General features: G+C 38.2%; 1 protein-coding gene and 1 pseudogene across 1 annotated transcript; both read left to right on the forward strand.

Annotated features, from left to right (window-relative positions):
* The first annotated feature begins 7,031 nt into the window (after positions 1 to 7,031).
* Positions 7,032 to 10,850, forward strand: LOC149246982 (ATP-dependent DNA helicase 2 subunit KU80 pseudogene; annotated as a pseudogene).
* On the forward strand, positions 8,004 to 9,323 carry LOC149246983 (ATP-dependent DNA helicase 2 subunit KU80-like). The gene has a single exon (XM_089443003.1). It carries the CDS (start codon positions 8,004 to 8,006, stop codon positions 9,321 to 9,323), a length of 1,320 nt encoding a protein of 439 aa, XP_089299129.1.
* Positions 10,851 to 11,765: the final 915 nt, after the last annotated feature.

Here is an 11,765-nt window from a genome sequence, read left to right on the forward strand (position 1 = left end):
GATGGAACTCTGCTTTGCTTTCATCTCTGTCACAAAGTTACAGTTCTTTCTAAATGATGCCTAGTCTCATGTGTTGGTACTACCTCCATCTGACCCAATAAAACAATGCAGTGCAAATTCTTTTACAGTTGATGGAAATTATCTAAGTTTCTATGCATCACTCTTGTACTCATAGGTCTTGCATAGTGCTTCAAACTCAAACAAGCAGGTATCCGAGGCTTCAGTGATATTTTTTTATTTCACAATCCGCATCAATATCCTGAATGGAAAATTCACAAGGGTCTGGTTCATCATATGCATTATTGATTTCTGATATTTTGGATAAGGATTCAAATCCCTAGGCTCTCCAAAAAGGAACAAAGTCTTGCTGTTTTACTTGTCCCTGGGTTTCTGGAGAGCTTTCAACAATCTCTGCAACAATTTTTGTAGTTAGTTCTACAGCTTGTTTAAACGACTCTTCCTGTTTTGTTTCAGTTCCTTCCATTGACTGTCGAAATCTCAGGCAATATTCATTCTTTGTCCCATGGAAGGACTACATGCCGTGCACCAAATTCAAAATTGGTGGGAAGAAATCTACCTCATTTATGCCTATGACAATACATGCATGCATTCTAAAAAGACAGTAAAAGTTATAACAATACCTCCTGCAAGGGCACAGTTGTATTTCTATTGTTCCAGTAATAACAATAGCGCAGAATTGCAAGAATATAGATAGATATGATAAGATAATATCTTTAATGTCCAACAAGTGACCACTAAACTAGGTCAAAGAGACTGTGGGTACAATGATGTGAATAAAAAGCGCGAGTGGCAGCTCCTATAGAGGAGTATGCAGAAATACAAAATTTAAATCTAACCTAGAGCATGTGGAAGCAAAATCCAAACTCTATTGCTGGAGATCACTATGAGAGAGATGTACAATATAGGCAGATCCATGATATGGATCTGCATGTAAAATTACTGTAGAACATCAAGAGCGCACTTTATAACTGTTGACCCAGTGCATAAGCATTCAAAATGTCATGCACTATATGTGTAATCACAAAGATTTTATCAGATGGTAATGTTAACTCTATCCTATTAATGTATATGTTAATGAATGTAATCTGATTTCTGGAGTGTGAACTAACTCATTTGCCGAAAACAATAAGTTGAGAACAATCTAAACTCCTCTAAAGGACATTGCAAGAATTAACACTGCAAAAAAAATAGTTTGTTGAAAATGGTACACCCAGAACAATCCAACCTTTCACAAACAACTTTAAGGAAATCACACCACAGAAATAAAAGTCCAGAATAGAAAAATATGGCAGCTAAAAAATTGAAACTACACACAAAAGAAGCTCTGCAGAATTGAATAAAATTTTCAACATCTACTAAGTACTTTATCAATGAGCAAGAAAAAACTTTCTAGTGATAAAGACAACCCAGAAAATCTCTCTCTACAGCAAGGAGGAAGGTATTCAACAATGTGCTTCAAGGGTGGGCCCTTGCTTTGAAGCACACTAGATGACTTCCTAAACTAGAACACTACAAAGCGAAATGCAATGACACAAATAACTCTGTTTTTGCTATTTTGTAATCACAAGTACAGTAAAACTCTATTGAACCCAATCCAAATGAGTTGAACAATGTTACTTTTATAGTACAGTGTTTTTTGCTTCTTCAGAATCCCGTAAATCCCAGAGAAACCCTGACATATTTAACTGCTTTTAACAATTTCCTGGAAAAAACTATATTTTCTAAGAAATGTCTATCTCTACAGCATCTTGGAAAACTTCTAACTAAAGCAAGGATCTGATTTTTGATGAAAGAGATATCTTCAACTCGTAGTGCCAGGTTAGTGAGAGAATTACTTTCATTCCTGATCCTACCGACTCATAAGCAATTCACCCAAGTGAGTGTTGTAGAAATGGAAAACACCCCACAACAGGCACTGATAAATCTGCAGTGAGTGTGCGGGAAAAGTCTGAAATAGGCTTGCACAGGTGCACATGTTGAAACTATTTTTTGCATCAGCCTAAAACTAGTTTCTGTGGCAGACCTCTGACTGTTCTATTGAGCAAGGGATTCTATGGCAAACAATAAATGGACACTAGAATTGACCTGCTGCCAGATGGTTCACTAAAAGACGTTCAACCTAAAGCACGAGAGGGAGCACAACACTTCATGATGCCCTTAGGAAAATCAGTTTCTTATGAATCAGTGAATTACTTGAATAAATAAAATTCAAATGAGATTTGGCTATTTATACGCAACTCAAGAGTGGGTGTTTTCCCAAATAGGATTATGGGTCTACATATGTTGGGTATGTGTTTTATAATTGGACGGTTACCTCCACACGCTGTATGTTGTGTTGGGCATAGCGGGGGCTCACATGTGTTAAAGAATGTAACTAGTGCCAGTGTTCATAATTGTACTTGAGTCATGATGTAATATATCTGTCAAAATAAATTTTGATTATTATTAATTTGACTTATTAAAGCATGGGTTTCATGCTTGGGTCAATAGTGAATAGGTCAAAACACCCATTAAGTGCTCTAGGATCTTTGTTGAGTCAAAGTCAAAAGCTATTTTTGTAAGAGACGCTTCTTGGGCTCCTTAAGGTCAAGAAAGAAAAATATTTTATTGTCTTATTCCTCCCTCATCTTGTTGGCCTCCAACAAAATTGACAAGTCAGCCTCTTCAAAATTGTCAAGTCGACCTCGTCAATAAGACTACCAGTCGGCCTCCAACAAGATAGTCAAGTCGGCCTATTATTGGACACTCCAACAACTATATAAAGGATTGTATTCGACCAATTGGGCAAGCAAGTTTCATCTGAAGTTTGGACAAGAGCAAAAAGGTAATGCGAGGGTCATAAAGGGCACTCTAAAGCCACAAAATCATAATGCTGGAGATAGATTCCAGGAGCCGGGAATGCTAGCCAAGGATAATAGTTGCAGGGATGAAGAATGACAATTGCAGGAATAAAGAAGGCCGAGGGTTGCAGAAGCAAAGGAAGGATACTGAAGCTTGCAAGAAGATAAGGAGATCGAATTAGGAGGTTGACTATATGAGTGGAGGAAAATCTGTGTCATGGTCTAAATTGGTCCTAGTCTATTTCAACTTGATTTGATTCTACTGAAGGAAGAGTTTGACTGGGTTTTCCCCTAGATAGGGGTTTTGCCTTGGCTGAGTGCCTACATCTTGTGTTCCTTGTGATTTTTATTGTTTGGCATTTATCTTGATAAAGAAGAATATAAATAAGTAAAAGAAGAACTAATAAGTATATAAGAATATTCACAAGTAAATGTCAAGATCTAAGAGAAATATGATGCCCTAGATTTATCAACATGGTATCAGAGCTAAGACTTTGATCTAAGTGTAGAAAGGAGATGATTCTTGGCTTTATGTCAAGATAAGGAAGACAATTTTCTAGGCACTACCATTAGCCCTAGTCATTGTGATAAGACCACAAACCTACAAGGAATAGCAAGATCTATTTAAGAGCACAAATGCTCTGTCCTAAAGGGCCAAAGGGCTAATCTTGTAGCCCAATTGTAATGTTCCCAAATTTTGTGCATGCAAAATCACTTAGGAGTTTTGCAATTTTGGAAATAATTAACAAGGGGACTTAAATTTGCCTAAGGAGACTTTATTAAGAAGGAGAAATGATGATATTTCCTAGGCAAGTTGGATGTCACTTTTATTTTATAAAGTGGAGTATCATAAAGTGACTTTATAAAAGTGAATTTAATAAAAAGAAAAAAAAATAATAAATAGAGAAAAGGGAAGGTGAAGATGAAAAGACAAAAGGGAAGGCGAAGATGAAAAGACAATCCTAAACTCATTAAAGAAGGGAATTGAGGAGACTCTAATTCATTCGTGCATTATGTGAGTTTGAAGAGAGAGCTCTTGGAGAGAGTTGGAAGAGGAAGCTGAGGGATTTGGAGCCCTAGCTATCATAACAAACTTCGGTGTTGCAACGAGACCCCCTAGTTTGAGAGTGAAGTCACTCAGATTTCACCTTAGAGTTTCAATGGAGAATGGATTTTCTGAGAAATATTGGGGTATTCAAGCTTATCAATTGTTTTATATTCTTGTACTGCATTTTCCTATTTCCTATGATAGATTGAAGGCTTCATGGAGAATGAAGAGTCCAAGGCAAATTAATATCTTTAAATACTCCAGCTTCATGGGACCCACGAATTATTGAGCAAGCTGCATATTTTATGGTGGGGCCAGTTCATATATCTTTAAAGAATTAGAATGGCAGAGGCTTGCATGACTGAATCTACAGAGGGCCATATCTTGAAAAATTCGTGACCGTGGGAGGTTGAATGTAGATACGGGGAGAAGTTTTAATTGCTGGGCGTGATTCCAAGGAGAAATAGGGTCGAAATCCCTCACTGTTAATGTTGGACGAGAGCTGCATAATTTTTGGGCCGAGTCACAGTTAAGGTGGAACGAGTTAACTGCTATTCGAAGGCTGCCACTACCCCCCACTGCATGAGGCTGTATATAATCTTGGAGATGCTCATATTGCTGACTATGTGGAGTCCGAGCCTTGATTGGTGAGCTGGAAGGTGATACAACCACCTTATGGTGTCTATGACAACTGCTGGTACCTTTATATTGATTTTTGGTGGGAGTCCCAATGTTGTGAAAAGCGCGAGCGGGATTAAATCGGCGCCGGGAATGAAGCGGAAAAAATCGGAAAAAAGCGGGAAAAAAGCGGAAAAAAGCGGGAAAAAAGCGTTTGGTACAAAAATATTCATTTTTTTTCAATTTTTTTAATATCTAAATCATCTACAACATAAAATAAATACATTGACACATAAACATGATAAAAAAAACTAATATATAAGATGTTTAATATCATTTCTAGCGCTAAAATCACACATAACATTGAATCATGTCCTGAATAGTAAGTCCTGACTCCTGAGTCCCAACTCAGCCTCAAAATATCAACAAAAAACATGATAATGTATCTCATCATGTCATAATGTCATATACAATAAAATGAGGTCTAATCCTATTGATTTCCTTTGCCCCTCTTGCGAGAAAATGCCACAGCTTTCCCTTTCCCTCTAGATGTAGGATGCTAGTGCCTGTGCTGGTGGAGATGGTAGTGGAGTCTGATGTGCTCTAGAAGCTGAAGAACTAGAAGTAGGAGCTATAGGAGGTAGACCACGTCCTCTACTGGTGGCAGGGGTAGCCCGAGCAGGTGGTGTCACCTGGAAACATTACAATCTCCCAATCCTGAAATCCTGAAAAACTGATAAGTCTGCTGGATTTTAAATGAAATCTAAAATTCTACTTTCTCCATATGAAATCCAATGAGGCTGGAACCACTCTCAAACATCCTGAGTCATTTCATGGTAATGTTAAAAATTTAAGTAAAAGGATGAAAATGAAGATTAAGGAGAATGTCACTTTTACTTTAAGAATTTAACATTACCATGAATAGCATATCCATACTAGGGCCTAGACTTGATCATTAAGCTGCCCCACTAAAAAATTATTTGTTTCTTTCAAAAAAAATTGCATGAAAAAACCCAAATGACCAAATGAAAAACCAAAAAAAAAATTATAAAATCGTGCTGCCCTGACACCCCGAGCTTTTTTCCGAAAAAAGCGCGATTTTTTCGAAAAAAACGCGATTTTTTCAAAAAAGCGCTTTTTTTTCGAAAAAATCGGCAAAATTTTTTTTAGCCGCTTTTTTCCCATAAAACGCGCGATTAAATCGTCTTAGGGAAAAAAGCGCGATTTAATCGCGCTTTTCACAACACTGGGTGGGACGTTTTGAGGTGCTGTACAGAGAGGATCAAATTCTGAACTTTTATGTGTCATTGAAGAACATAAAAACTACATCGAATCGTCTACTGTACCCAGGTTCCTCTGCTCTAATTGTCTCCATTCTATTTGCATAGTAAATACTAAGAGGAACCTGTCTATTTGCTCTCTTTCTATGACAGAAATTACATATATCAGTCCTATGTAAATCTCTGTGCTGGAAATATATCAGCTTGAAATTTTGGTAGCTTCATTCTGGGTACATGTCATTTATTGCGTGTATTTTCTGACTTGGAATTGTGAGAAAACACCTACAGCAGTACACAGTCGAGCTGTTTAATGAAATACTACACTAAAACCATAGCACAAACTCATAAATCTAGAATGAGAAATTAAGTTTTTTCAAAAAAGGGATATTACAGTGGTATCAGAGCCCTAATCTTGGCTCAGCCTGTGGGAAACCCTCCATTTTATGACACCATAGCATGACTCTGGCCAGCTGTGGGTGATATCAAGGAGAAAAATTCTGGGACCGGAATTAAAGGCTAAAGGTAACTAAGAGAAATGCTTCCCACTCAAAAATTTGAAAATTACAGGCAAGCTTATACAAAAGTGACAGAACTTATAGAGGCTTGGGTCCGGTCAAAGAAAGCAAGAAAGGAAAAGAAAGGTTGCAGACTCGAAGATAAATCAGTGGCCACAAACCCGAAAGAATGTGGAGAAGGATATGAAGTTGTCCTCCCCAGAGATCATCCTCAAGATGGTGATGAAGCACTATGCAAGCCCATAGATGATTCTTTGACAAATAACAGAGGAACTGAAAAGATCAAATTTTGCTAGGAAAATGTTGATTTAGTTTGTCAACCATCTGTTCATGTATGGGATGTGGATGGCACTAATGCTGAATATTGCTCGATCATTGTCGAAGAAATTATTGCTATTCCACTGCAGAATGACAGGACACTTGCCCAAAGATTAAAGAAGGACAAAACTATGAAAGAGGCTTTTTCCAATTCTTGTAATGTTGGTGGTGACATGAGCAGAATTGGAAAGATAGACAGTGGCAGAATTGGCCTAGCAGTAAATAAATTACTGTCTACTGATGTCTATAATATTGGGCCTCAGCGTATCATGGGAAGCCTCATGGATCATATTCTTTTATTTACAAATGAACCACTTCTATCATATGCAGCAGAAGAGAGGTAGAAAGGAATTTGGACAGCCACTGTGTTTGATCGAGGCAAGAATAAGGAGGTTGGCATGGTACAAGAGTTTTACGAATCAACCTTAGGTGACGAGTTTTAGCAGACTTGGAAAAAATGGCAGATGAAGCATTGCACCCTACAGGGTTTAATTACAGTAAAAGAACGTCAGGTCTTAAATCGGAGCTAGAAGCTGACAATGATCTGCAGAGGGAAGTTGGTGGCTATGAGAGTGTGGTTGATTTCCGACCTATTAAGGCTGTTGATGAGGATCTTCTTGAAGCCTTGAACAGGCTACCAAGAGGAATGGTTCCAGGTGATTTTTTGGATGCCATAGTAGTTGGAGTAGACTTGCCGATAAAGGAACTTGGAAGAAAGAGTGCAGGAAATAAATGCCTTTGTTTAATTACAAGTGCTCAATCCTTGATCAAAGAACCTGATGAAGGAACAAAAGAGGACCAGGTAGACATAATTGCTAACCAGATGGAAGAGCATGATATCCAACTTGACATTGTAATTTTCCGACAGAGGATGCCTAGACGAACTAAATCAAAGTTATTCTGTGAAGATCTTTCCCTTTTAAACAGATTTTCGAAGCAAGCACAAGCAGAAGTGATAGTTGTTGAAAGTTCAACCTCACTATTGGGTGCTATGGAAGCCAGGAACATTTTTACAGTAATTGTATTCAGAGGTAACTTGGAGCTGACTCCTATGATGAGAATTCAGGTGTGGGTTTATAAGAAGACAAGGAAAGAAAGTATCCCTCCTTTAAAGAGATATTCAAACATGGCACCTCCAAATGATCAAAATGAAACACGAGAAGTGAAGGTGGATGTTGTGTTCCAAGGTAGGGAAGATCCTGACAAGAAAATTCCTCCGAATCAAAGGATCAAGGATTTTCAGTATGGGCCACAAATGGCTCCTATTTCCACTACAGAAGAAGAAGCACTCAAATTCATTCCTGAGAAGGGCCTGAAGCTTTTGGACTTTACAGATGCATAAAGCATTCTGAGGCACTACTATATGAGAGATACAAATATTTTTATCGCATCACCATGTAATACTGTGGTCATTTTTGCAGTGGCCAAGGCAATGAAAACAACAAAGAATGTTTCCATTTTGCGTTGCGCGTGGAGGAAAGGACAATCAAACACTGTGCTTGGTATTTTGACCCCCAACATATCTAACACAAACAATGTTATGCTTGACGTGGTGCCCCCTAGAAGAGAGGAGGCAATGAAACTGGAGCTAACATTGAATCCTATTTTAGAGTGGTTCTACAGTTTTCTTCATTTAAAATCAAGAAGATCAGATGCTGATGTGCCTCCAATTGACTATGTTGTTAAGAGGATAATTGAGCATGACCCAAAGCTGTTTGCTAAAAAAGAACTTAAGAGGTTTTGTAGCCTATTCCAATTGAAAAAGAATCAAAAGACAGAGAAGGTCTCCGATAGATTTTGGAGGGACAAACCATTATTATCTGAACTAGCAGGGAAATATGCAGGAGATAATGTGCATAGCGACATCTCCTTCGACAATCTTCCAATAAGGAAAGCAAAACAAGTTGGAAGATTGACACCAGTTGCAGATTTTGAGGTTATGCTGGCATGCAGAGACAATGATGAATGGGTTCCCAAGGCTATTAAAGAAATGAAAAAGCTTATCATTGATCTATTGGATTCTTCTTACAGAGGAAACACATACCATAAAATGATGGATTGCTTAGCGGCACTACAAACTGGATGGATACAACAAGAGGAGGCAATGGAATTCAACGATTTCATGCATGGGTTAGCAAATAGGTGCCAAGGTAAAAGACTGAATGAGTTTTGGGAATTACTTGTTCCCAAGATTGTCAGTTTGATAAGCAAGGACGAAGTTGTTGACAGTGATGTGACTGGAGTACAAGTGAAAGCAATTCTATTCAAATCTAAAGGAGCACATGAGAAAGCACCAGAAATAGATGTAGATGAGATGGAACATTTGGAAAGATCATTGTTGGGTGCCTTAGCTATCGTTTCTGCTGGCTTGAAAAGACAGTTTGCACGGTACTTGAACACATGGCCTCAAAACCATGTTTTGATTTGGCTAGGGTCAATAGTCTCTTTGGTGAAAAAGGAAACTCAAGGCAGTGCTTTGGTAATCAGTACTCCTGATAGGCAGAATCGTTTGAAACCTGAAAAGGAGAATAGTTATTTGGTGCATCAAGGAGTTGACACTTTACTGACAGATGAAAACAAGGAATTTGAACATAGGAACCATGGAGATATTGGTTACATCACTCAAAGCGGTAAAGATTTAAAGATCAAAGACACCATTGAGCATAGCATCATAAAAAACTAGAGAGATGCAGAAAGTAACAGGGGTGTTTCGCCTAACATGCTGATGGTTGAACAAAAGGGCCATTTGAAACTGGCCAGCCTTCCGTTTGCAGATACTTCCATGAAGGTTGATAGAACAACTACTCCAGCAGGCAGAGTGGGTTCATCAATACAAGAAATTACTGAGCAGATGGGGTTCAGTTGTACGAAGGCATTCAACAGGTGGATTTGGGATCCTGGCATAGATATGCAGATTCTGGATCATTTACAACTAGAGCTTCCCAGGTATGTGTGGGATCCAGGAATACAATTCCAATTATTTGAGGACAAACAATTTTTGGTGGGGAGGACTGTAATGTTCCCAAATTTTGTGCATGCAAAATCACTTAGGGGTTTTGCAATTTTGGAAATAATTGATAATGAGACTTTATTTAAAAAAGGAGAAAGGATGATATTTCCTAGGCAAGTTGGATGTCAGAAAATAATAAAGAGAGAAAAGGGAAGGTGAAGATGAAAAGACAAAAGGGAAGGCGAAGATGAAAAGACAATCTTAAACTCATTAAAGAAGGGAATTGAGGAGACTCTAATTCATTCGTGCACTGTACGAGTTTGAAGAGAGAGCTCTTGGAGAGAGTTGGAAGAAGAACCTGAGGGCTTTGGAGCCCTAGCTGCCATAGCAGACTTTGGTCTCGCAATGAGACCCCCTAGTCTGAGAGTGAAGTCACTCAGATTTCACTGTAGAGCTTCAATGGAGAACGGATTTTCTGCGAAGTATTGAGGTATTCAAGCTTATCAATTGTTTTATATTCTTATACTGCATTTTCCTATTTCCTATGACAAACTGAAGGCTTCATGGAGAATGAAGAGTCCAAGGCAAATTAATATCAGTAAATACTCCAGCTTCATAGGACCCACGAATTATTGAGCAAGCTGCATATTTTATGGTGGGGCCAGTTCAGATCTCTTTAAAGAATTAGAATGGCAGAGGCTTGCGTGATTGAATCTACAGAGGGCCATATCTTGACAAATTCGTGACTGTGGGAGGTTGAATGTAGATACGGGAAGAAGTTTTAATTGCTGGGCATGATTCCAAGGAGAAATAGGGTCGAAATCCCTCACTGTTAATGCTGGACGAGAGCTGCATAATTTCTGGGCTGAGTCACAGTTAAGGTGGAACGAGTTAACTGCTATTCGAAGGCTGCCACTATCCCCCACTGCATGAGGCTGTATATCATCTTGGAGAGGCTCATATTGCTGACTGTGTGGAGTCCGAGCCTTTATTGGTGAGCTGGAAGGTGATACGACCACCTTATGGTGTCTATGACAACTGCTGGTACCTTTATATTGATTTCTGTTGGGACGTTTTGAGGTGCTGTACAGAGAGGAGCAAATTCTGAACTTATATGTGTCATTGAAGAACAGAAAAACTACATCGAATCGTCTATTGTACCCAGGTTCCTCTACTCTAATTGTCTCCATTCTATTTGCATAGTAAATACTAAGAGGAAGTTGCCTATTTTCTCTCTTTCTATGACAGAAATTACATATATCAGTCCTATGTAAATCTCCGTGCTTGAAATATATCAGCTTGAAATTTTGGTAGCTTCATTCTGGGTACATGTCATTTATTGCGTGTATTTTCTGAGTTGGAATTGTGAGAAAACACCTACAGCAGTACACAGTCGAGCTGTTTAACGAAATGCTACACTGAAACCATAGCACAAACTCAGAAATTTAGTATGAGAAATTAAGTTTTTCCAAAGAAGGGATATTACACCAATGAAGGCCGAGCTACCTAGAGAAGAGAGCGAAAGTGTTAGGTTTCTATATAAGATTTGAAATCATCATTTAAAGATCATTTATGTGCTACAACAATAATCCAAATTTATGATTATATCAGTCCTGAAAGAAGCGAGTGGTTTGAAGATTTTACATATACATTTTCACTATGGAAAGGAGTTGATCTCCCTCAAAATTCTAAGCTTAAAATATAAATTGGAAGCCCTAAAGTCTGGCCACTGTCACCTTAAAAAAATAGCTGAAATTCTGAGCAAGATTGAGTTCTCAATTAATCTACCACCCTCCTTCATGATATCATCTTGGAGCAAGTAATATGGTGGTAAATTCTGAGTATATAAATATACAGTTTGATCCAAAAATAGTGAGACAGTAAACCGACCCATGGAAAAGAATCTGAGTCTTGAAGGAGAATCAAACTTATGCATCTCCGTAGGAAGAAAGCATTTTTGACTCAAGGAAGGAAGAAGTTTTCAACAGTGAATGTGTCATGCACCAACTCATGAAGGGACCCTTGAAGACTTCATCTAGATCAGGTAAGCATTGTTTTTATTTTCATATATCTAACGTCATGTCTACAGTTTGCAAAAGGAGCAACAAGCTCATTGGAATATCAAATAAAGATATGTAAGTACTAAGGTATGTATAACTTGATTATTTGTTAAGA

This window comes from Pinus tabuliformis, chromosome 7 (genome assembly GCF_031772625.1).
Source record: "Pinus tabuliformis cultivar Carrire ecotype Pingquan chromosome 7, CPIR1, whole genome shotgun sequence".
Lineage (NCBI taxonomy): Eukaryota > Viridiplantae > Streptophyta > Pinopsida > Pinales > Pinaceae > Pinus > Pinus tabuliformis.